The sequence below is a fragment of the Alosa sapidissima genome, chromosome 21 (assembly GCF_018492685.1).
Source record: "Alosa sapidissima isolate fAloSap1 chromosome 21, fAloSap1.pri, whole genome shotgun sequence".
In the NCBI taxonomy this organism is placed as follows: Eukaryota; Metazoa; Chordata; class Actinopteri; order Clupeiformes; family Clupeidae; genus Alosa; species Alosa sapidissima.
This window is the reverse complement of record NC_055977.1, coordinates 14,314,798-14,340,154: the sequence shown is the minus strand read 5'-3', so window position 1 is coordinate 14,340,154 and position 25,357 is coordinate 14,314,798. Positions and strand designations below refer to the sequence as shown.

General features: G+C 41.1%; 2 protein-coding genes across 6 annotated transcripts; one reads left to right on the top strand and one right to left on the bottom strand.

Annotated features, from left to right (window-relative positions):
• The first annotated feature begins 1,213 nt into the window (after positions 1–1,213).
• On the top strand, positions 1,214–13,696 carry casd1 (CAS1 domain containing 1). Of its 4 annotated transcripts, none has more exons than XM_042075869.1 (18): positions 1,214–1,541; positions 2,679–2,775; positions 2,940–3,060; positions 3,274–3,318; positions 3,788–3,850; positions 4,148–4,189; positions 4,502–4,625; positions 4,763–4,977; positions 5,698–6,132; positions 6,404–6,493; positions 6,927–7,046; positions 7,489–7,645; positions 7,754–7,833; positions 7,959–8,060; positions 8,332–8,472; positions 9,581–9,658; positions 9,863–9,955; positions 10,703–13,696. In XM_042075869.1, the coding sequence occupies exons 1-18, from the start codon at positions 1,214–1,216 to the stop codon at positions 10,952–10,954; spliced, it is 2,583 nt and encodes an 860-aa protein (XP_041931803.1). In that variant the 3' UTR covers positions 10,955–13,696. The 4 variants fall into 4 exon arrangements, with proteins under 4 accessions (XP_041931803.1, XP_041931806.1, XP_041931805.1 ...); XM_042075872.1 differs by lacking the exon at positions 1,214–1,541 and adding an exon at positions 2,370–2,504; XM_042075871.1 differs by lacking the exon at positions 1,214–1,541 and adding an exon at positions 2,370–2,508.
• Positions 13,697–15,829: 2,133 nt separating this feature from the next.
• Positions 15,830–19,625, bottom strand: LOC121695241 (progranulin-like). 2 transcript variants are annotated; one of them, XM_042075901.1, is made up of 7 exons: positions 19,275–19,625; positions 18,680–18,820; positions 18,047–18,343; positions 17,294–17,431; positions 16,889–17,023; positions 16,481–16,615; positions 15,830–16,155 (listed from the first exon to the last, which is right to left on the bottom strand). In XM_042075901.1, exons 2-7 carry the CDS (start codon positions 18,818–18,820, stop codon positions 16,138–16,140), a joined length of 864 nt encoding a protein of 287 aa, XP_041931835.1. In that variant the 5' UTR covers positions 19,275–19,625; the 3' UTR covers positions 15,830–16,137. The 2 variants fall into 2 exon arrangements, with proteins under 2 accessions (XP_041931835.1, XP_041931834.1); XM_042075900.1 differs by having other exon boundaries at positions 15,830–16,158; positions 19,275–19,621.
• Positions 19,626–25,357: the final 5,732 nt, after the last annotated feature.

Sequence of the window (25,357 nt, the reverse complement as noted above, 5' to 3'; positions counted from 1 at the left end):
AGCAGGCTACGGTCTGGGATTTAATTTAATATTGTTGTAATGGTAGGATAACTACAGTTTACACAATAATTACACTGTGTTATAAATATTGTATATCAATGCATTTATTGCCTGTCAATTACCCAAAATTGTGGCTCTGTCTCTCATTGAACAGTAGCTTATTTAATGCATTCTAATCCATTGTCAATCACTTCCGGGAACTTTTTGAAGTTTACATGAATCACGTGACCTTGACGAATTTTGAACACCCATTGTCGCAACTCTACCTTTATAGACCCTTTCAACAACAAAAACAAAAACAATGCTTGAACGTTCTATTTGGGCCCCAATCTACTTCCTCTGCATTAAGATAACATTTGGAATGTTAAAAAGGAAGTCTTGTGGGGCCAACTATGATGCTGATAATGGAACCCTCTTGAAAGGGTCCATATGGCTCTGCCAAATACTATTTCAACAAGGTAAACAAAAACAATGCTTGAACGTTCTATTTGGGCCCCAATCTACTTCCTCTGCATTAAGATAACATATGGAATGTTAAAAAGGAAGTCTTGTGGGTCCAACTATGATGCTGATAATGGAACTCTCTTGAAAGGGTCCATAGACCCTTTCAACAATAAAAACAAAAACAATACTTGAACGTTCTATTTGGGCCCCAATCTACTTCCTCTGCATTAAGATAACATATGGAATGTTAAAAAGGAAGTCTTGTGGAGCCAACTATGCTGATAATGGAACTCTCTTAAAAGGGTCCATAGCCTAGTAGCCTACTAAGGAAAGTTAAAGGACCAAGATTCTTTGTGTTTGAAGTTTGCTGATGTTGTTTTGGCAGGCATATCAGGCGTAATCAAACGTAGGCTATCTAATGTTACTTATCCATGCATAGACCGCCTTTCTTCCGGGAAGGACTAGGGCAGACTGTCTGCTGTGGGTTTCAACGTGTGTGTTTGAATGATAGGCTTTTTTCGTACATTAGAAATATAGAACTTGTGTTGTGCTCCTTACCGGCCTATAACATTAGATTCTACAATAAGCACAGCTGCTTCGAACAACACTTTGAAAAGCTGTTTTTCTTGTTCGACAGGACTTACGGCATTTCAAAAGCAATCTCAGGTGACATAGAAAAACATTACACACCCACACGCTATTCCGCACAGGCTACCTCCACGATCTACATTCTCAAATTCCATACATACACGTAGTTTTAGTTTTAGTAATGGATGAAGAGCCTCTCATTGTACCTGAAGAACATGCTGAAGAAGCTGGCCCCGGTGAGGCAGCCAATGCACTAGGAGCAGCAGACGAAATGACAGACCCAGCTATGCGCCCAACCACCGAGACGGTGTGCTGTCAGTTCGAGTACTCCGCTACTGTTGATCGTCTATCTGCTTGTTGTCATGGAGGAGCCAAGATGGCGGTCCTGGCCTACAGCCTGGGCAAACGAGAAATAAATCAGTATTTTAGTATTAAAAATGCAAAGTTACTCTCGTTTACCGCTGTCGTTCTTCTTATCGCATTTCACTCTGCATCGCGGTACTATGGAGGTAAGTGTGCTGCTCTAATTAAGGCTATGAAGTCCGGCCAGGCAGCTGCTATCGTTACATGCAGCGATAGCAAGCTAGCTGCTTCGTGCCAGCTAATGTTAAAATGAGCTGTGTCTGCTAGCGAGTAATTCATCAAGAAAAAAACGAGTTTCGGGATCTGATAGTCCTTGTTTTTTGTCAAAATGAACATAACTGCCTGAACATAATTGCCTGACCTGCTGTTTGATTTCTGTTTAACTTCACCGTGAAACACGCCGTTTAGCAGGATAGATGCTAGCTGCTAGTTACTGCAGGTGGATTTCGGTCGTCATCCGTGTTTACATCGTTCATGCAGTTGAGTCGCTAATGTTAGCTACCACAACAAGCTGTAGCTGGCTGTAACTTGCTAACTGTTATCTAATGTTAACCGAGATCAGTAGCCTGCTGTCACTGACAATATCAATACCAGTGTTTCCGTGGTCTTGTAGTGTTCGAAAAGTAGATTATCAGTTCTACAGCACTGTAACGTGAACGTTGAGCTGTCTAGCCGTTCATTTACTCAGTAGCTTGTCTCGTTCACGTTTGATAAGCCAGCTAAGTTAAGTTGAAAAGAAAGGGAAATAATGAACCCATTCTGTTAAATCCAAGGGTAGGGTATCTGCTAAAATGCTAGCGACGACACAGATTATAATTTGCTACACAGCTATCAGGTCGCTGCAACAGTGCAGCTTCATGACAGGCAAAATGTGTCCTGTTTGGTTTCAAGCAGCAACCTCAATCTAACCAGACAGGTATGGCCTGAGCCTATTGTTCATGGGCAAAAAAAACCTCTCGCGAATGCATTCCACCCTAGGGTTGTAATCTTTCAAATATTTTGTTGGTGTTTTCGAAAAGCTAGTTGCTATGTGACATTCTGATCATTAAGTTTGGCTGAAATTAAGGTGTGTTGTGTTCGGTTCTGTCAAGACCGTCACAAATGCTAAGGGAGGTAGTGGTCAAATTATCTTTTGCCAAACTTATTTAGTGCATTATCCAGTAGCAGTTCTCTCAAGGTTCTTGTTGGCTATGTGTTCTAATTTCGCATTACTGACAGATGAAATAAAGGCAACATTAGAATGTTAATGTAGATCATTTGATATTTGTTGGTTCTTCCCATAGGTGGAGACACATGTGAGTGGCTGCTGTCAAGCGGTCGGTTTTTGGGGGAGAACGTGTGGCAGCCTTATGGCTGTATGATGCACAAGTACAAAAGCACGTAAGTCAGTGGTGGTCGCAGACCACCGGTCTGGTTTAGGAAACGCCTAGCCTATTTCTAAACTAGTCAGGGTAAACTTCAGTTCCCTTTTTGAGTCTTGTAGGCTTTAGTTTACAGAACATTCACTCGTTTCAGGTTTAATCACAAGGTTTTTTATTTTGCAGTGAAGCCAAGTTTTGCCTCAGCCACAAGAGTGTGGCATTTATTGGTGACTCCAGAATTCGGCAACTTTTTTATTCCTATGTCAAAATTATTTACCCTGACTACAGAAACGAAGGAATTAAGGTTGGTCCTGACTGACACGTTTACATTTACATGGCTTATTATGTTTCTGAATATCTTTGACCTTTGAATATGGAAAAATAAGATAATTTGCAGTCATAAGTTACATTCTCCCTCTAAGTATACACAGTGTATTTGCCATTACATTGTGCAAAAGAAAATCTTTTCAGTTCCTGAAATCTCTCCATCTCTCTCTCTTTCTCTCTCTCTCACCAGCATGAAAATATCCCCTTCGAAGATCGGGCCTCCTCACTCAATGTGGTGAGCTTGTAATTTGCATAATGATCCTCAAATTTGTGTACACAGACAACATTTCCTGTACTTGCTTTAATCTATTTCCTAAGCCTGCGAAAAATAATAGCAAGGAAGGTAAAAATAGCCCATAGATGATTAAGTCTCACTCTCATAGAGCACCTTACCTTACTATGTACAGAGAATCACAGGCTCAGTCCCTGCCTCAGTCATTGCAAGCACCTAATGCTTAATCACCCCTAAGCACACTATGTGGATACTGTTTTAGACTTGATTTAGATTTAGTGTTATTTAGTATAATTTGTATGTTCTTTATCTTCTACTGTCCTTATTGCTTAGTTGTTTTTTATATTATATACTTGTATTACTTTTTCTGCTGTTAGTGCATGTTGTGTGTGATGTCTGTATGCTACTGAGACCTTGAATTTCCCCTTGGGGATCAATAAAGTATCTATCTATCTATCTACTTCCTTTGCAGAATTTCTTTTGGTACACAGAAGTGAACAACTCTCTGAAGGAACATCTTCAAGCATATATAGAGGTGCGGACAATATCTTAATAATTCTCTTTATTTCATGTGTGTGTGATGCAGTTACACAGTGGAGCCCTGATATAAATTCTGGGTAAAGTGCAAAGTTCTCTACTCACGAACTAACAGCATCATGTGGTGTGAGAGCTTTTAGCTGACCCACCGTTGTTTGTGCTTAGGACCTATCTTGTGGTATTACATTAAATTAGATTTTGCTTCATTATTAAGCAAGCTTTAGTTAGACTTCAAATTGGGGCCCGTTGTATTTTAGAGACTGCTAGATCTGACAATGTTTTGTTTTTTTTGCAGATGTCTGCAAAACCAGATGTCATCATAATGGGTGCCGCAACGGTGAGTGAAAGACTATATGCCACGGAAGGCTTTTCAGACAGCAGTGTATTTCCGGTGGAGCATCAGTGTAACAGCATCATTCTGCTCCTTTTGTGTTCATTCTGACACTACATATCTATATTTAATTTTGACACGCACATAAAAATCTTCAGCATTGGAATACACTCATTCACTAGGTGCAAAACAGGACCACTAAAACAATAGACACTACAACACAAATGATGGTCCTCTGGAAGTTTATGTGCTGGCTGAAAAGCCTTCCCAGGCTTTGAAATACCATCACCCTGATCATTATGTGGTCTGTCTGTGTAGTGGTCCATCAAACTCCACAGCGGCAGCAGCGAAACCGTGCTCCACTACAAAGCCAACATCACGGCCATAGCACCATTGCTGGAGACCCTAGCTGTGGACACCGAGGTCTACTGGGTTTTGCAAGGTAGGCAAGAGGCCTATTTATCTTGTTTTTTCTTTTTTTGAGTGGATGCAGTTTCTTACAGAAGTGGATATGGTCCTCCATTGGTCTTCTCCCTTCGTGTATAACAGTTGTTTATAATAGTTAATGCCGTGTTCCAGATCCTGTCTCTGAGGAGCTGCTGAGCGAGAGCCATAAGATGATCACCAACGAGCAGATCGACATGTATAACGAGGCGGCGGTGAGCGCCCTCAACAGCAGCAAGAAGAACGCTAAGGCCAGGATCCGCTTTCTGAAGGCCTCCCGGCAAGCTGCCATGGAAACGGTCGCCCGGTCTGACGACGGCTTGCACGTGCCCGAGGGCACCGGAGATGTGGTTGGTGTTCTATTTATAATGGCGCTTTGTTTGTGAGTAGATAGAAGAGCCAAGGGAAGATGTGGAGTTAGAGTTATGGGTATTTGCAGTAGGAGGGCTTATTTACATGGTTTCCTGTGACTTGGTGAATATAGACAAAGATAAGTTAATCTAAGAACATTTTTATGTTGCCACTGCTCTTATCATATAAAGTATTGTAGTATTGCATTGTTTTTTTGGCACTATATATTATATTGCTGCAGAACAAAGTATCACAATATTGAATTATTCATAGTTGTGATGGTGCCATAGTGGCCAAGGATGCAGCAGCCAGAAAAGTTGTGGGTTCAATTCCCAGCTGCCACTGTTGTGCCCTTGATGTGTCACAGTGTATATTACAGTTAGTATGAGTCTGTCTGAGCCTCTGACACTGTGAGACAATTTTACCAATTTTTAGCCAAGATGGCTGCAGACTCTAAATGACTAGAAATAAATTGTAATGTATTGCAGAATTGAATCACGATACTGGCTGTATCGTAAAACATAAGGAGTTGCAATAATATTGTATAGTGGCCCAAATATTGTGATGTATCGTATCATCAGATCTACACACACACACACATACACACTCACACTCACACACACTCATTCGTACATAGAGACTCGCTAAGACATTCACACACAGTTACACTCACATGGCACACCTTGTCTCACGCCACTCCCTCCCATCCTCCCAACCAGGGCGCCATGGTGATGATGAACGCTGTCTGCAACAAGGTCCTCCGGCCCATCGACGGCTCCTGCTGCCAGGCCCTCCCCGCCACCAGTGGCCTGCAGAAGCTGACGGCCATAGCCTTCCTGGCCTGCGCTGCGGGCTTCCTGGCGCTCCACGTCCTCGGCTACCGGCGCCAGCGCAAGAGCCGTCCGCCGGCACCTGTCGACGTGGAGTGCGGCGAGGAGAAGAAGAAGCCCGGCTCGGCGGTGGCGGCTGCCCTCAACTCCCGTGGCCCACTGTTGGCCTTGTGCAAGATGGGCCTCATCATGGCTTACTTCTACTTGTGCGACCGCGCCGACGTCTTCATGAAGGAGCAGAAGTTCTACACTCACTCCACCTTCTTCATCCCGCTCATCTACATGTTTGTGCTGGGGATCTTCTACAGCGAGAACAGCAAAGAGGTAGGCCTCCTTCTCTCAAGTCAGCTACAGCTGGTTTTCACATATATGCATTCTCTATAGAGACCGTGTGAAATGCACAATATATGAAAAGTCTGTGTAGGCTAACCTATAGACATCTCTACTATGCAGTGCTGGATAATGTACAAAAAAAAAACTGGGCATACTAATGCATTCACAGAAAGACACTGAAGTTACTTTTGAATATCAGAGCGTAAAGACGTTGTCTAGTTATTAGTTGTCTGAGCATTTTTTTTCTCATCTGACTGTGCAGACGAAATTTCTGAACAGAGAGCAAACAGATGAGTGGAAAGGCTGGATGCAGCTGGTCATCCTAATCTACCACATCTCTGGAGCGAGTGCTGTGAGTTTGTCCTCTCACTATTGTTGCCGTTCGTCTCACTTCGTCTTCCCTGCCTGCTATACATATTGGCGCAGCTGTGGCCTACTGGTTAGGGCTTCGGGCTTGTAACCGAAGGGTTGCCGGTTCGATCCCCGACCAGTAGGAAAAATGTGGCAGGGGAAGTGGTTGGGCACTGCTCTCCCATGCCCACATCCACGGCTGGAGTGCCCTTGAGCAAGACACCTAACCCCTCAGTGCTCCCCGAGCGCCGCTGTAGCAGGCAGCTCACTGCTCCGGGTTAGCGTGTGCTTTACCTCACTGTGTGCTGTGTGTGTGTGTTTCACTAATTCACGGATTGGGATAAATGCAGAGACCAAATTTCCCTCATGGGATCAAAAGATACTTTTACTTATACACAGGAATGCATTGTTGACTCTACTTTGCCTCTTTCCAGTTCCTGCCGGTCTACATGCATGTGCGAGTTCTTGTGGCGGCGTACCTTTTCCAGACGGGATACGGACACTTCTCCTTTTTCTGGCTCAAGGGAGACTTTGGTCTCTACAGAGTGTGCCAGGTAACAGCAGTGAGAGAGCATTGACCTTCAGTACTGCCTGTGGGCTGGGGCCGAAGGCCACTGGGTGTTTGCCTTCTCATACCACTTAGATGTTGTTCTCTGTTTCAGTAGCTGAACTGTTGGTGATCAGGGAGGACACTCTGATTGCATTTACTCTATGTCTTTATGTCGGCCTCAGACAGTATGAAGTGCTTGCATGAAATGTGTATATGTATTTTGAATTTGGAAAGCCACTGTACAAGGCTTTCAACTGTTGTGTGAAGTTATAAGTCAAGGATTAAACGCTGTTGGGCTGCTGCTTTATGGGCTGATTATGTAGCCTTATTTTTATATTGTCTGACATAGCATGGTTATGTGGTTTATGGTTTAATTTTATATAGCCCAAGGTTACTATGTCAATAGTGCTTATCTTTATCTGTACTTTATCTTTATTTTTCCCAAGGTGCTGTTCCGGCTTAACTTCCTGGTGGTAGTGCTGTGTTTGGTCATGGACAGGCCGTACCAGTTTTATTACTTTGTGCCACTGGTGACATTCTGGTTTGTTGTAGTCTACGCCACAATGGCTCTCTGGCCCCAGATCCAGCAGAAGAAGGCCAATGGTATTGTCTATAAAACCTAATAAATAATCCTTATGTGCATATAAACGGGGATGTGTAATGTTTGCCTTGTGTTGTTTACAGCATGTTTACATTTGTTGTTCTTGGCAGCCAGCGGCATATGGAATTTGGGGATTCTGATGAAGCTACTCGGCTTGCTAGTCTTCATATGTGTTTTTGCGTATTCGCAGGTAAGTCACCCACATCCTAACCAAATTAAATGGAAATGGCTGCCTCCTAGAATTGCCTTGTTAAGTGTGTGAAAAGTGCTCTGGATGTCTGATGCCACGTCTGTTCTGTGTGTCTACTTTGACAGGTGTTCTTTGAGAGTGTCTTCTCCGTCTGGCCAATTTCAAAGCTCTTTGAGTTGAAGGGAGACATCCATGAATGGTGGTTCCGTTGGAAGCTCGATAGATTTGTACGTTTTGTGTGTGTGTGTGTGTGTGTGTGTGTTGCATCCTGAAATGTGGTTGTCAATGAGGATGTGCCATGTGCCTGCCTGCCAGGTATTTACTTGTCTCATCAAAACCACAGTGTCATGTTGCCACAACCTCAATGACTCATCAGCTGCAACCAGTGAAGCCAAACCGCTTATAATTTGTGCCTGTCTGTCTGTGTGTGTGTGTGTGTGTGTGTGTGTGTGTGTGTGTGTGTGTGTGTGTGTGTGTGTGTGTGTGATCACTTCACAGGCAGTGATCCATGGGATGGTGTTTGCTTTCATGTACCTGGCGCTGCAGAAGTGTCAGCTGCTCTCGGAAGGCAAGGGGGAGCCCCTCTTCTCCACCCGTGTCTCCAACTTCCTCATCTTCGTGTCGGTGGTGTCATTCATGGTGAGGAGCCTGGGACTCGGCACTCAGTAAGGGATGTTGGGGGGGCTTTCTGAGCTCACACAGCTCTAACCACTGGCCATTAAGTCATTCCCAGTCCCTCGGGGAGAGGGTGGAGGCACAGTAGGATCGAGGACATCGCTTTTGTGGTGTTTATGGAATCAGCAGTGTATGAAAATCTCCAATGCAAAGCACCATCAGCATCCGAGTAAAACATGTACAGCCAGTTTCCCATACATGGACTAGGCCTAGAAATCTCCCTTGAAGTTCTCTTTTTGTCTAAGGCTAGGCTATAATCCATGTTCAGGAAACTAGCACATAGGGTTTATTTAGAGAAACACATAATAACTGGCTGGAGCAGAACTGAATATAATTGAATCACTGACATACACATAAACTATACGATTGATATTATTAGACAGTGTGTGCGATGAAAGCCGTTGTCAAGCCTTGCTTCCACTATGTTAAAAAAAAAAAATTCAAAATCTAGCACACTGATAGCCTGACTAGCCAGACCCACATTAAAATGTAGGGTCTGGGCACTCACCGTTCGCAGTGCTCAGTCCGAGGGGCGGGATAATCGGTTGTCTTTCAAATTCCCTCTGCACGCAATAGGACAGCGCTATGAGTCCCATGCGTTTCCCACCAGCGGGGCTAGTTGGCTAGTTCAAACTTTTGCCAACTTAATAAAAGCTTAACTCGTGTCACACTGTTCGCCAACAGCAACATCCATCTTATTTGTTTTCAAGTAGCAGGGAATTCAAGCCAAACCGTTGTAACTCTGCCATCCATCATTATGTTAAGCCCCCCTAACGACTCTATACACGATTTGATTGGCCTGATAGAAGTTAAATTTTTCGAGCACAATGGAGAGTTGCTAGACTAGCCCTGGCAGCAAATGTAATTTGCTAGATTTCTAGGCTAGCACACTGATCCTCCCTTAAATAAACTGGTTGTTCAACCCAAATGGTGATCATGTGAAAGCAGCGATTTTAAATGTTAATTTTAAACATATATGTTACCATCATGCCATCAGTTAGATCATGTGGAAGCAATTTTCTTCTTCTAATTTCTTTAAATCTTTAAAATGCCTGTTACTTCCATGTGTCAGACCTACTCCATATGGGCCAGTAGCTGCAAGAACAAAACAGAGTGCAACAAGATGCACCCCTATATCTCTGTGGTGCAGGTAAATCCATTACAATCTTTTGAACCAGTATACTGCATGTTTTATTATACTGTAAACTGTGTTTTGTACCAGTATACTGTATATGACCATATATTATGCTGTAAACTGTGTTTACAGAGTCAACGTCATGTTTATTTTGAACTGTAGTGAAATTGCGTTATGCTGTCAAAAGACTCTTGATTTTTTCAACTGCTTGCGCTTCAGATCCTGGCCTTCGTGTTAATCCGGAACATTCCTGGCTACGCCCGTTCCCTGTACAGCTCATTCTTTGCCTGGTTTGGGAGGATCTCCCTGGAGGTAAGGCGAGTTTTCTAGTGATGTGTCTCGTCATAACCTCATATCTTATGTTTATGTGGGTGTGATGATGGGGAGATAATTGATGTTGTCAATTCAGACAAAAACACTAAATCACTAGAAATGATAGGGTGATAAGGTGTTTCTGTCTTAAACCACCCTTGATCTAAAATCAGCTGGTACACTGGCTCCTTCCTTTGCTTGTCTTCAAGAATGTGTTAGTCAGTAAAGTAAGCTTAAAGAAGTGGATTATCAAGAAATTCAATTTCACATTATCTGGGCCTGAATTTACTTTGGATAGCCTATCAGGGTGTCCTATTTCACACACCTACATTTTATTGTACTGTAGTGTGTATTCGGTCCTGTACTTAAAATTAGTTTTATGAAATAAACGAAATTAATTTTATTGTGTAAGCACAAATCACAAATTCATGTTGGCTCAGTTTAAATAAATCATGACAGTGAAAAGAAAATACTCTAGAACTTACCACAGAATACAAAACGGGTCAATATATTGTAAAGCTAATCACTTTCAATCTGCTCAACAAAGTCGTGTAGGCCCAGAGTAGCCTAGTTGATCTTTAGTAAAACTTATTGAACTTGAACTATACAGGCAAACACAGGCTTTCATACTACCAAAGATCCGTTTTAACCCTCTCTGATAGTATGATCCCAAATAGCCGTGTATCCTGTATCCTATATATTTTCCTGTAGTTTAACCACCCTCATCCGTTCCTCCTCCTGCCTCAGCTCTTCATCTGCCAGTACCACATCTGGCTGGCGGCCGACACCAAGGGTATCCTGGTGCTGGTGCCCGGCAACCCCTCGCTCAACATCATCGTCAGCACCTTCATCTTCGTGTGCGTGGCGCACGAGATCTCGCAGATCACCAACGACCTGGCGCAGGTGGCCATCCCCAAGGAGAACGGCCCGCTGCTCAAGAGGATGCTGGCCATGGGCGTGTTCCTGGCTGTCGTGCTGCTGCTCTCCCGGGACCACTGAGAAGGAGGGTGGACAGGGGGCAGGAAGTGGATGGGGGTTTACGAGACATGACGTGATGCTGGGGGGTGGGGAAGGAGCCAGTTGGCATGGAAACTGGATCGCCGGGCACTGGAGAAGATGGAGGACGAGGTTCGGGGGTGACTGTGAAAGGGGTCACTTCCAGCTGGACTTGGTCAAGAGCGTCGGATAAAGGTCGGTGGGGAGGGGGGGGTGAAACGAGGGCTGAAAGCTGTGCCTTCCAGCTGCGCTGCTGTGATTAGTCAGGATCCTTGACTTCGCAGACAGCTCCCATTTTGTGTAAGGGGAGTGATTAGTCTTGCTACACAGATGAATCTAACTGAGTGACGGATGCAGTCGCGGACACAGAGGTGTGCCAGGCCATACCCAAGGAACTCTTCAATAGCAATCTTCATCAATTTCGCCTACAAACTTGTTTACAGTCAGCTGATACATCTAAACAAATGTCTCGTTAAAGGTCTAGAACAAACCTAGGACCTACAAGCGGACCCTAGAATGAATGATACTTTCCCAGATGAGAGCGGTTCCTTCTCCGTCCAGTCGAGAACACCGTAGCTATAAAGATCATTTAAGAAAAACAACAAAAAAAGATTTGATTGCTGAAAATTTGAATGGTTTCTTTTGCCTTTGCACTGACCAGTGCTGTGATGTCATAGCTCTGACACCGCTTTTAATTCGTTCTCAATGTACAGTATTTCATGTTTTAAATTAAGCTTATATTTTATACTGGTGTATATTTGTGTTTGTATTTTGATGTTTTTATCCTCCTCATGGCTTTTTTTCCCTTGTTGCTGTGTCTGTGCCCTTGACTACTGTATGTGAATGAAGTATTCGCGAAGGCATTCATACTCTCACCTCATACAAGGGTGGCTTTTAAAGTCAGCCATGCATTCAAATGCAAGGGCAGGACTTTCAGAAGGTCATCGGGGAAGGCTCCACTGTTTACTTGAATCTACTCCAATCAAAGTGGCAGTGCCAGATTTTTTTTTTTAATTGGCTGATTGTAAAGGTTTGTTTCCCTACATTTGTACATCCAAAGGTGGGGTTGGGGGTAAATGATCACATTTTGCATATCATCAAGTGTTGGTCTTTTAACCACTGAAAATGAATGCCAATCTTTTGAAAAGCACAGGCTTTTTTTAAGAAAATTGTGATGACATTTTATGGGTATTTAATATCATCGTATTGAAGGCATACTAATCTGCATCTGCTCCCAATTGCTTGAAGCGGTAGCATTATTATAATAGTGAGGACCCCCCCCCCCCCCCCCCCCAGCGGTAGCATTATTATAATAGTGAGGACACACACACTCCCCCCCCACCCCCCCCACCCCTTAGTAGCCACTCCTGTGTGAACGTTTCTCAGAGGTGGTACTTTGAGCTTTCGTATTTTTGTAAAGATAGGTGGTGTCAGAGAAGTTGGTAAACCTCCTAACAGAAGAGCCCATTGGCTTTGTTTAGTTTGGAAATTGAACCCCCCCCCCCCCCCCCCCCCAGGCTGTTCTATTATCAGGTTTACAACTTCCTCTGGGTTATCTTACCTAGGTTTGCCACTAAACCAACTAGTTGGAATCACGGCCAGGAGTGTCTGATTGATGCATAAAGACAGGATGAACGCACTAGGAGATTGAGCAACAATTTTTAATTTTGAGATTTGCAGTGTTCTTGCTTCTTAGTCTGTTTACACCTAGCTTGTATGGGATTATGACCGAATAAACCACAGCCATGTGAATAGCGCTATCTGTATGCATTGGTGTGCACTGTCAGCTGTCCATTGAAGATGCACCAATAGAAGTCTCACACAGTGGCACCACCATTGTCTTAAGCATTTCACAGCCAGTTCATTTTTAAAAGAATAACAAGTAGTTCATAAATTCCATTTACAGTTATAAAAGACAGATACTCAATGTTCAACCATGTGAAAAGAGAAAATAACTGCTCGTTATTCTGTTATACCTTTAGCAAAGCATATTGTAAAGTGTGTGAATCTGAATTTTAAGGCTACTGTCCCCTAATATGTGGTATATTTCAGTTGGTGTGCCATCATGGGCTTTCCTGATGAAGGGGGGGGTTGTGTGTTCTCTTCCTGTGTGACAAGTAACCATAGCAACTGCAACTGCACTGCTATTTGCTATATTTGAAACGGGATACATTTATGGGTCCTGAATTCTTTGTCTTTCAGAAAAAATACCAACAAAAACAAACTAATAACACAAAAAAAAACCTGTTCTGACAATGCAGATCATTTCTGCGTATGAAGTTTGACATTTTCTTCCATTGTAGGGAGGCATTTAACCATGTCAAGGCAAACAAAAGTGAACTTCTGTTTCACACAGCTAACAATCTGGTGTGATTATGTTTCATTTTATGGGTGTTGCAGCTGCTCGACAAAAGGTCATGTTGCAGCTTTGTATTCTCACACACTCATTGTATGCTTAAATAGGGGTTAATTTTAGTGTACTGTATAATGGTTATTCTGGGACATGTGGAGACATCATGTGACCTTATTTACAGCCTCCATTTTGTTTTTGTATAGTTGGACTGGTATATATTTAAACAAGAGAAGCTTTATCCCAGGGCCTTGAGTTTTGTTTTGCTTTGTAAATACATTTGTGGTGTCTTCAAATGTGAAAAAGATAACCTGTTTTTTATTTTCAGAACATTTGGTTTCACTCCTGTTGTACATTTCATGGTTATTGATGATAAAAATGTCCTTGGACATGTATGGTTGTGTTTTTATTTAATGTGCAATTACCTACAGAAAATCCTTCAGGTATTACTTGAATTCTATACATTTTAATTATTCATGGGTGTTATGTTGTTATGTTGGTTTGGGACTGGTAGTTGTATTTGAGAGAGTGGGAAACCACCTTGTCATGTTACATAGAGCTTACAAAGAATCATTGTTAAATGTCCCACTTACAATCTACCCCAATGAAAGCAGTACAGCATTATATTTTGTCAATTGGCTTATTGTATTACTGATATTACCTGAGTTCTATAGATTTCAGTTATGCACAGGGAAAGTTATGAAGTTCTTTGCTATATTGGTTTGGGGCTTTCTAACAAAACTCCTTTTCTTGCATCGACTACCATTCTAACTACTACCGGAGGAGACTGGCCTTTTATGCTCAATTTGCAAGGGTGTGGTTCAAGAGGATGTCATAGGTACAACGTCCTGTGATTGGCTTTCTCTTCCCACCGTTCAGTCAGCCACACCCAGACACACCTATTTACCATTAACATATTAGGCAGGCTCCTCAGGTAGAAATGTTATACAGGATGTTCTAAACATTCTTACACTTATATCATTGTACTCCTTGTACTGAGACTATAAAAATGATACCAAACATGAATACATTTACAGTTAATAACACAAACATATAATTCAGCTAAAGTTTTAACCCAGGGTCTTTGTCTACCCAAAGATAGAACAAAGGAGTTTGTGGAACAGATGGTATAAGCAAAAGGTCCCCAGTGGGGAGCATTTCACACCTACATCTGCATTGAATTACATTACATTACATTTAGCAGACACTTCTTGACCAAAGTGACTTACATATGTCAGCTATATTACAAGGGATCACATTGTCCCCGGAGCAACTTGGGGTTAAGTGCCTTGCTCAAGGGCACAACGGTGGAAGCTGGGAATTGAACCGACAACTTTCAGGCTACTGCACGCTAGCCCAGCTCCTTAACCACTACACTACCACCGCCCATTTGAATAGATCAAAGCAAGAAAGAGAGAGTACACTTTCAATGTAAATGGAGCGAAGCCTCCATCTAGTCTGGGGCAAGAAAATGTCATAAAAATAATTCCCATCAGCTCGAACCGGCAACCCTCCGGTTTCAAGTCCGAAGCGCTAACCAGTAGGCCACAGCTGCCTCCGTAAGAGGAGGAGGCAGTCTCAGCTTCAAATGTCCTGGATAGCTGCTTAATCTGGAGGCGATCCACCAGTTTGCGACCGAATCTGTGTCTAACCTAGTAACAGAGATGGGATCCTGGACCTAGTGATGGTCTGCTAAATCTGGAGTGTGTCCAGTTGATGTGACCATGATGTGGGTTCAGTAGATCGGAACCTGGGCTTGGTCCAGTTAATGTAACCCCTTTTTAAAACCTCTAGATGGGGCCCTGGTGTCCAGGGAGTCCTGCGTTTGAGTATGCGTGTGTGTGAGTGTGTGGTATGTTTGTGCATGTAAGTGTGTGTGTGTGTATTTCTTAACTTACCAAGGTCTATACATTTTCCCCTTAACTGAATTATGCTGTTACTGTCTACTCTTTTGGGGAAAATAAAAAAATAATAAAAAATAAAAAAATATAATATATATATATATATATATAATACAAAATATATTATATTATATGGTGCCCTTGTCTTGGCAGTATATATATATACTGGCAAGAAAAGGGCACCCTACAGAAACAATTTGTGTTTGCAAGCAACACATTGAACTAGAATGATTCCCATGTGCCTCTCTAATTCAAATGAATTCATGTGTATGTATCCGGCTTAGACTATGCATTATACAGGCCTTTCATTTAAGTAAATGCTAATAATTCTTAACAGTTTTAATATTAACTTATGACAAAAATGAACAATTTTATTGTTAAAGGAAAAGCATATAGCCTACATAATAAAAACAAAAATATTATAGTTAGGCCTATTTACCGTTTGTATATAGCAATAACCATAAATCCAAACTAGCCTACAAAATTATGTTATAGTTCCTCATTTCTCTAATACCAAACTATGTATAGATAATTGCCTAATATGTAGGCCTTATTATGCCCAACATCAAATTGAATTCTTTGAACCTTAATGTGTAACAAAAGCATGCAAAAACACATTCCCACTGATCAGGTGTACATTTTTTATTTTTTTAATTTCCAAGTGTAGATTATACTCTCACATGTTTTTTATTGATGCTTCTCATGATTTTATGATTTATGAACTATTTTATATGGAAATCAAAAAGCTAACACTGAACAGTGAGCAATGAAAGACTGAGCAGTGTACATCCTGAAGCGCTGATGGATGAATCCCACTGATGTGAAGTTCTGCACATGAGACCCATAGCAGTGTTGCAGTATCACAGTTGCTGTATCCTCCTCATGGTAGATGAAGGGTGTTGGTGTCTCCCCTCACACAGCTCATGGAGGTGGCATTACATTTCAGGGTCTCTCTGCTGGTGGTATGCAAACATCTGTTTGTTAACAGCTATTAGGTTATTTTGTCCTGTTAGTTATTCAGTGGTCATGGTTAGCAGAGCCTCAGCAGCCATGAAGACTGAGCAGTGCGTAAGTTTTAAAGCAATACTAAACCATTTGGAGAAATACACTCATTTTCCACCTCCCCTCGAGTTAAACAAATGAGTGTATTTCCCCAAATGGTGGAATATCCCTTTAAGACGTATGCTTATGAGTTTTCAAACCAGTCTGATCACATTTTCATATGTCACATAAATGCAAATCTTCCAACATTTCAGCTTTTTTTTTTTTTTCAAATACCTGATAGCCATCAGATCTGAGGGCAGGCAGCTGGGGAGAGGCGGCTATGCGCAGATAACCACTCTGGCAGGCAGAGCTGCTGTCACACATGTAGCCACTTGGACAGCAGTGAATGCCATCCCTACAACAGTGGGCCTAAAATCAACCAATCCATCAATAAGCCTATATTTCTAATCATTCTAATATTGCTAAACCATGTGTTTAAATATGCATGGACTTGTATGGGATTTTACATAATACAAAGAAGACAATTGCTATGTGGATTTCATTAATTCAATGACATACACAGCAATAGTTGGCAGGAGTAATTTATAATTCCATAAATATCACAAATAATGTATTTAACCTGAATAGTTATAGCCACTGTATCAATAGCAAATGAGAACAATGCTTCACATTTCCACTCACATGTGAATACACGCAGCATCCCCAGGTACCAGTAGTGCTTAAACAGCATGTTTCACCATTACTGCAGTAAACACCCTCATCACATATCACTTTACCAACAGCTGATGGCCTCTCCTGAATGGCTCTGCGGTCAGACTAAGCAACAGAGAGTTGGAAGACAGAGGTTTTGAGTTCCTTGGTTAATATATGGAGAGGTGAACTTTTTTGTATTGCTATTTGTTCAGTGCTAATGGTTAGAAGAGCATGGCACTGGCCAGCAGCCATAAAGACAAAGCAGAGCGTAATATGCTTATGAGTTATCAGAGCATGCAGGCCCCTTTCGTACCATTTTTAATACAAGCATTTATGTTGTGAAGTTATCTTTTTAAAATTAAAATCCTCCATGACAGTTTGAGTTTTGCATACCTGGTCATCATCAGATCTGACAGCAGGCAGCTGGGGAATTGCATCTATGCTCAGATCCCCGCTCAGGCACTTGGTAGAGGCTATGTTACAGTAGAAGCCATATGGACAGCAGTGAATGCCATCCCTACAGCACTGACCCTAAAAATAAACAATACATAATAATAATAATAATAATAATCATAATAATACATTTAAAATGTTTAATAACCCAAGGTTACATCCAAAATATAAACACACAAATACAGTTCATAAAACATTGATATAACTGTAATGTACAACCAATAAAACAAAGCCACAGTGAATCACAGTGGATATGCTAGCTAAAAGATTTTTCAAAGAAGTTTTCAGATAACTTTTAAAGTAATCTGAAGTGCCTGATATGATGGGGAAGTAAATTACAGGGCTGTGAGAAACATCGGCATTATGACAAACATTGTTGATGACTATATTATAGCAAAGTGTACTGTCTGATATTACAGTAATTGATCAGTCTGTCTGTCTTGAATTACGTATGAACTAGGTTTTTACATAAAATTCAGAAGGCAATGGCCATGTGGATTTCATTGATTAAAGTACATGCAGTGGCAGTTGGCTGGAATTTCCACAACGGTAATTATGAATATTTAGAAGAGTGTTTTTAATGTGAGGAGTTAAAACCACCACCAAGTCATGTGTCAAAACTGTGTCTGCTTAAATACAGTAATACATACCATAGATAGTAAATGAGAATAAGCGCTTCACATTTTCACTCACATTTGTTCGTCCACAGCAGCCCCAGTTACCAGAACGGCCTAAACAGCACGTTGCATCATCGCTGCAGTAAGTGGCGGTGTCACACCACACCACAGCATCTGATGTCTCCTGAATGGCTCTGCTATCAGACTCGGGAAGAGAGAGCTTGAGGAGAGTGGATTCAGGTTCCTGGGTGGGTGTGTGCTTCAGCCATGCCAGTCTGTACCGTGGCTGGCCGTCTTTCACACACAACTGAGCTGCACTGCTGCAGTGGTAGCCAGCTGGGCAATAGTGCAGCTGGTCAGAACAACAGACAGCCTGGGAAATATCATTAAAAAAAAAAATGATATTTGGTTCCCCTTGACACCAAGGCCCATTAAACCTATGATGGCACAGTGAGCAATGTCTGGGAAATCTACATGGTCATCTAAATCTTATTTACAAATTACATATGCACAGTGATTTTAACTTACTAAAGCTATTTGTACTGTACATGTCATATATTTGTTGATTTTTTTAAAATTAGTTTGTATTCAGGCTATTTTTACACCAAACCTACTTAATAACTAACTCAATACATCTGTTATCATTCTGATGGCCTGGCACAATTTGCCAACATTTCATTGGCTCCAATCATTCTCTCCATAAACTTACAGAGGGATAGTTGCAACAGCCATATCCTCCCTTGGTCAGGCAGCAGGTGTTCTTGTCTGGACACAGACTCCCATCTGGGCAAACAACTGTTGCAGAGACCAGCCCTACACAGAGGGATGTCAGCACGGCATGGACCAACATCTGTATCAAAACAAAGACCTTACATGACATAAACCATTTTTGTACTGCAATTCCGATATCAAGATTTTACTTCAAACTGTTTTATAGTGTCTTGTAGTTTGCACATTGATCAGGCCACTTGTACTGGAATTGCACTATAAACATTAATGACATCAACTGGTTTAAATATAGTAAAAAAGAGACTTATTTTAGATGATACAGACTGAATTTCTTCTATAGCTGACACATCTCTGGCCAGATAATAGATATCAATATGGATACATAATCTGAGTGATAACAGTAGCCTGTTGTGCAATATTTGTGTTTATTCTAAGGCATAATCTTACAGGTAACTGAAACCACCTCTGACACCTCCTTAAAAGTTGACAAAGCACAAGACATAATAAAAGAATTTGAGAAAATAAGCAAGCAAATTAGCTAATTGCCATCAATAGCATCAGCATACTCATCTTACTTTCACAGCAGCCAGACCGTGGTGTTATGTGCTCTCCTCTTCTTGTCACTTGTTTCGCACTACCTGCCCTCCAACCTCGGACAATATATATCCTTTGAAACTTCCCCTTTTTGAAATAAAATAGAAACTGCTGTGATAGCTCCACATCAATGACTAGCGTAGAGTGGGGTAAAATGCACCAGTCCCCCCCCCCTCCCATTTTTCACAACCACTAGATGAAATAAAATGTATTTATTGTTTCTATGCACTATGTTGACAGTGGTGATGCACACGTACAAAATGTATGCGTGCAATGTACTTGAGATGAAAAATGGATTTCAAGGCGAGTGTTCTAATTTTCAGCAGTCATTAAAATGTTTGAAAGGTTGTGGTTTTACAGATATCATATTTATGTGTATATTGTGGATAGTTTGGTTATTATATAGACAGTTACAAGGATACAAGGATACAAGGAAGTTTATTGTCACATGCATATAGTTACTGGAAGTAAGAAATGCAGTGAAATTATGTCTGGTGTCAGCCTATTTGTGCATTAATGGGGGGGGTAAAAAGTGCAGTAGAAGAGGGGTTTAGTAGATTAAGTGGCAAGGGCTGCATAAAAAAGGTGGGGGAGGACTGGGATTGGGTGGGGGGCACCAACAAGGAGCACCCAAGAGCAACTATAGTTAGGCCTACATCTTATATTTACATGTACTGTAGACTATTATATTATTTACATAATGCATTTTTCATGCAGGGTGAAATGCCCCTTACAGGACATCATTGATTTCCATCATAATTAGGTTCAAATGATCAGATCCATTGTTTCCCACTAAATCTAGTCTAACTAGGTGGTTAAATAAAAACCCTTACGAAAAAGAACTATAGTAATCCTATAAGATTTCTATAGAAGTGTATACTACTTCTGTGAAGTTCTGTAATAGGCCTACTGTGGTCAAAATTAATCCAAGACAACTGGTGTGAGACTGCAGCTTTATTCACGACGCCGGGAGCATGTTACCCACATGAAATGTCAAAGTAACAAGCCCACACATCTGTGGGTGAAGCCAACTCTTATACCTTACCCCACACCCATGGAAAATCAAAAGTTGTCACCCATTACTCACTTAATCATCTGGTATTTTAACAGAGATAAGAAATGTTTACAACCCCACTTAACCATCTGGTGTTTTGACAAAGATAAGAAATGTTTATGACCCCCCATCCTGAGGTTACCCACAATACGCTGACACAAGGGTTAAGTTAACTAAACATTCTAACCTAGGAGTTGCAAAAAACACAAGGGTCAGAGTAAGGAGATGGCAATTAGATTTCACTACATGTATGTAAGGTATACTAAACATTCAATGAGAGACATATAAAATGTATCCTACACTACCTCTATAATATCCTTAGCCGCTAGTATTTTCTATAGTAGGCTAGTCTTATAGTAGCCTACTTCTATAGTATGTCCCAAAATACTACAGTATTCCTATAAGATTACTATAATATTTTGTCCCAAAATACTACAAGATTCCCATAGTTGTTTTTCATAAGGGAATATTTAAACTTATTTTTCAAAAATTACCTCAGGTTAGAATCAGATAGCTAGTCGGCTAGCTATCTTACATAAGTGTGCTATTGGCAATAGGACTATGTTGATCAAATAAAGTAGCTTGTAATCAATTTGTCGATTATATTGTATGGCTCCACAATTGATTTAGTTTACTTTAGTTTTTTTTTTTTACTTTTGAGGGGCACTGCTTTGACAGTTTCCCCCACAGCTGGAGCAAAAGGCCTAATTAACAAATTATTTGTAAACTCAATTATCAATTTTCAATAATTCATGACATGTAACTTAGCAATTCTACACATATTTAGCTTTTTGTTTCACATAATGTCACATATTCCTTGGGGGTTGTTTTCCCCCACTCTATCTAGGCACAAGTTTTGTTCTTCTACAGGACAACAAATGTTGTCATTTCAGTGTTTCCCATACATTGACTTATTTGTGGCGGCCCACCACAATATCAACACTGACCACCACACAATGATTTTCCATGTTGTACTATTTAAATTGGATGGAATTAGTATATAGTAGAGCTATGTGCACCTTTGCACAGCCTCTCATTGTATCTCAACTACCTACATGCACGTTTAAAGAAAACATTAACAATCCTGCGATTGTTGGCGTAAAAGTCGACTGGCTAAATTGTGCTTAAATCTGCATCATAACCACGCTGTGCTAATTTGTTAAAAACTGTTGCATTCAAGTTAATTCTGCAAACCTACCACCACAAATAGAATTCAGTTCTGTGAGAAACACTGCATTTAGTTGAATGGGAAACTAACTAGGCCTAATTTTGAATGGAGAACTAACCTATTTAGTCATGTCAGAGGTTGTGCAACTACATGTCACGTGACGATGTGTGCGTTGATGCGAGATACTTATCTCGTAGGCTACCTTTACTTCATAAATTAAACAAAACTTGAACAAAGAAATACTGAGGACTTGACCTCAGTGTCCTCAATGGTAGGCCTATGGCCGTGACTCTACTTTCGTTTTGACATGTCGGTAGCTATCTGCACCTAACAGTATGTCACGTAACGGCGCGCATTGATGTAAGGATGTCTCGTCAGTTTTTACTTAATAAATGAAACGAAGCTTGTAGATAGAAATTAGCGTGGTAAAATCCAGAGTCATTCACAAAGTAAATAGAGACTGACTCACGATTGGGATTGTTTACATACACTTGAATCGCGACAGGCACTAACTTTGAAATCATTGGTCCAGCCTTAAGGCATTTACCAATCATAATCAGATATTTCTAACGTTAGGCTAGCCTACTTACTTCGCCTAAAATGTACAAACGGACAATAATTAGCATCAACAGTCAGCAAAAATGTATGTGGGTCTACTCGTGCTGTAGCCTACATTTCTGCATTTTTCTAACTGCATTTTTTGATGCTTGCAGGTGTTGCTGATACTGTTTATCACGTTTCGGTTTCGTCTTCCCCTATCGTCCCTTATTGGCCTGACATTGTTCTTGTTTGAGGACAAGAATCCCTTACATAGCTATGAATAGCCTACATTTCTACTGGCATGCTTCCTAGTGACATAAGGCTAATGCAAAAATATGAAGACGAAAAAAATAATAAGGCGCACATTATTTTTTCTTGATAGGCTATAAAGCTTGACATAAGACATAGATAGATAGATAGATAGACAGACAGATAGATACTTTATTGATCCCCAAAGGGAAATTCAAGGTCTCAGTAGCATACAGACATCACACACAACATGCACTTACAGCAGAAAAAGTGAATATAAGTATACATATATATATATATACATATAAAAAACTCCACTGTACAATAGAGACAGTAGAAGATAAGAAAATACTAAATATACTATATAAACTAAATCAAAAATCCACAGTGTGTTTAAGGATGATCAAGCGTGAGGCCCTTGCAGTGACAGGGCAGGGACTGGGCCTGTAATTCTGTGCAAGATATGGGTAAATATGCAAGATATGGGTAGCTGTCCTGAAAAAGGAAGATATACTGTAGCATGTACAGCGGGGAAAATAAGTATTGAACACATCAAAACAATTTTCAGTAAGTATACTTCCAATGAGGCTATTTGCATGAAATTTTCACCAGACATTAACTCAGATAATCCACCCATATAAAAAAAAATCCAAACATTAAAGTCCATAGGTAGAGTAATGTTATGTGTAATAAAGTGGAATGACACAGGAAAAAAGTATTGAACACGCCTGCTGAAATTTCTTAAAATACTTTGTGGAAAAGCCTTTATTCGTAATGACAGCTTTAAGGCATTTCCTGTATGACGAAACTAATCAGTCACAGTATTCTGGTGTGAGTTTGGCCCATTCTTTTAAACAGATAGTCCTTTAATATTGAAGATTCCAGGGGTCCCTTTTGTGAATCCTGATCTTTAGTTAACTTCCAAAACTGTTCAATTGGATTGAAGTCAGGGCCTTGATTTCCTTTTGAGGAAACCATTTGAGAGTTTCCTTTGCTGAATGGTTTGGATCATTGTCCTGCTGGAAGGTCTAGCCATGTCTCATCCTCATCATCCTGGTGGATGTAAAGATTCTCCCGGAACAACATTCCTTCAACTGTATGAAGTCTGCTAGTACATGAGATGGAAAACAGCCCACACCATGATACCACCACCTCCAAACCTCACTGTTGGTAGGGTATTTTTAGGGTGATGGACAGTGCCATTTCTCCTCCAAATATGGTGTGTAGTATGACATCCGAAAAGTTAAATTTTGCATTTGTCTGACCAGAATACATTCTCTCAGTATTTCATAGGATCGTCCAAATGTTGTGTAGCAAACTTTCAACAAGCTTTGATATGTTTTTCTTCAGCAATAGAGGCATACGGGATGAGCCTGCATATTATAACTACGTATAAGTATATATACCAGGGGTGGGCAAACTGCGGCCCGCGGGCCGGATCCGGCCCGCCAAGCACTTTCATCCGGCCCGCCGAGCATTTCATTTAGTTATCAGGCTGCTCGCTATTTTTTTCCTGCGATAGAGACGACGTTGGTTAGTTTTACTGCAAACTGCTTTTCACTCTCCTTAGATAACGTTTACAATGTCAATGTCAAAACATCATGTTAAATAGAGATGACATCATGTTAAACTAAGTTAACTCTTAGTTATCTCCTTTGCAGCAGATCTAACGTGAACATTATGCAATCCATTTAATTGGGAACGCGTCTGCACTCACAAGAGGGAGAGAGAGCCGCAGGTCCCAGCTGGCTTGTGATTGTTGATAATTGATATCTCCTTATAAGAAAGTTTTAAAAGGAAATCATGAAGGCAACAGTAGTTCCCACTACTGACCATTTATAAACTGTGAGAGGGCCCAGCCATAGGTACAGCACTAGCCATAGCGGAGCAGGCAGAAGATCATTGAGAAATAAACGTGAATTAAAGCGACAGTGCACAATTTATACATTTGTTAAACAGCATAAAATTAGCAGTATTTTTAAGCAATTAATATTTTAAAACAAATATTTTTAATACTAAATTATAGGCTATAAAAAATGTTATGCGTGTGCCGTGGGGGGGGGGGGGGATTGTTGTGCGTCCCGCCGGCCAATTTTCAAAACCCAATGTGGCCCTTGAGCCAAAAAGTTTGCCCACCCCTGATATATACTCTTTTGATCCCGTGAGGGAAATTTGGTCTCTGCATTTATCCCAATCTGTGAATTAGTGAAATACAGTGCACACAGTGAACACATAGTGAGGTGAAGCACACACTAATCCCGGCGCAGTGAGCTTCCTGCAACAACAGCGGCGCTCGGGGAGCAGTGAGGTTGAGGTGAGGAGTTAGGCGCCTTGCTCAAGGGCACTTCAGCCATGGCGTACTGGTTGGGGTTCGAACCAGCAACCCTCCGGTTACAAGTCCGAAGCGCTAACCAGTAGGCCACAGCAGCCCGTAGAGGCTATAGCAGTGGAGTGCATTATGATTTTCTCTGTAACAATTGTACCTGCTGCCTCTAAGTCTTTCTGGAGCTTTCTCAGAGTGGTCCTTGGCTCTTGGGCTACTCTTCTGACTATCCTTCTGACTTCCTGGTCAGAAATCTTGCAAGGAGATCCTGTGCATGGCCAGTTGATGTTCCTTCCACTTGCAGATAATGGCTCCAATACTGCTTGCTGGATGATTCTGAAGTTTTGAAGTGCATCTGTAACCAGTTCCATTGATATGTTTTGCAACAATACAATAAGGTTGCGAAGGTCTTGGGAGAGCTCTTTGCTTTTACCTATCATGAAATGTTTCTTGTGTGACACCTTGTCAACAAAAAACCTTTTTATAGCCCACCAGTATGTACTAACCCAGCTTATATCAATTTGCACAGATAGAAGGGATAATTTCTCTAACTACTTATAGATTCCAGTTTGTTCCTTGCCATTCCTGGCCTTTATGTTCTGCTTTTTCTAAGCGTGTTCAATACTTTCCAACTACTTTCCCTGTGCCATTCCACTCTTTTACTCATAACTCTACTTTTAGACATTAATGTTTGGATTTTTATATATGTGTGGATTACCTAAGTTAATTC

Coding starts and splice junctions, on each gene's coding strand:
- casd1 (XM_042075869.1), top strand. CDS start 1,214: ATGGATGAAGAGCCTCTCATTGTACCTGAAGAACATGCTGAAGAAGCT. Junction 3,061..3,273: donor ACAGAAACGAAGGAATTAAG/GTTGGTCCTGAC, acceptor CTCTCTCACCAG/CATGAAAATATCCCCTTCGA. Junction 6,494..6,926: donor ACATCTCTGGAGCGAGTGCT/GTGAGTTTGTCC, acceptor GCCTCTTTCCAG/TTCCTGCCGGTCTACATGCA.
- LOC121695241 (XM_042075900.1), bottom strand. CDS start 18,820: ATGTTGGTCCATGCCGTGCTGACATCCCTCTGTGTAGGGCTGGTCTCT. Junction 17,432..18,046: donor GCTGCTGTGGACGAACAAAT/GTGAGTGAAAAT, acceptor GTTTATTTTTAG/GGTCAGTGCTGTAGGGATGG. Junction 17,024..17,293: donor TCAGATCTGATGATGACCAG/GTATGCAAAACT, acceptor TCTGTTGCTTAG/TCTGACCGCAGAGCCATTCA.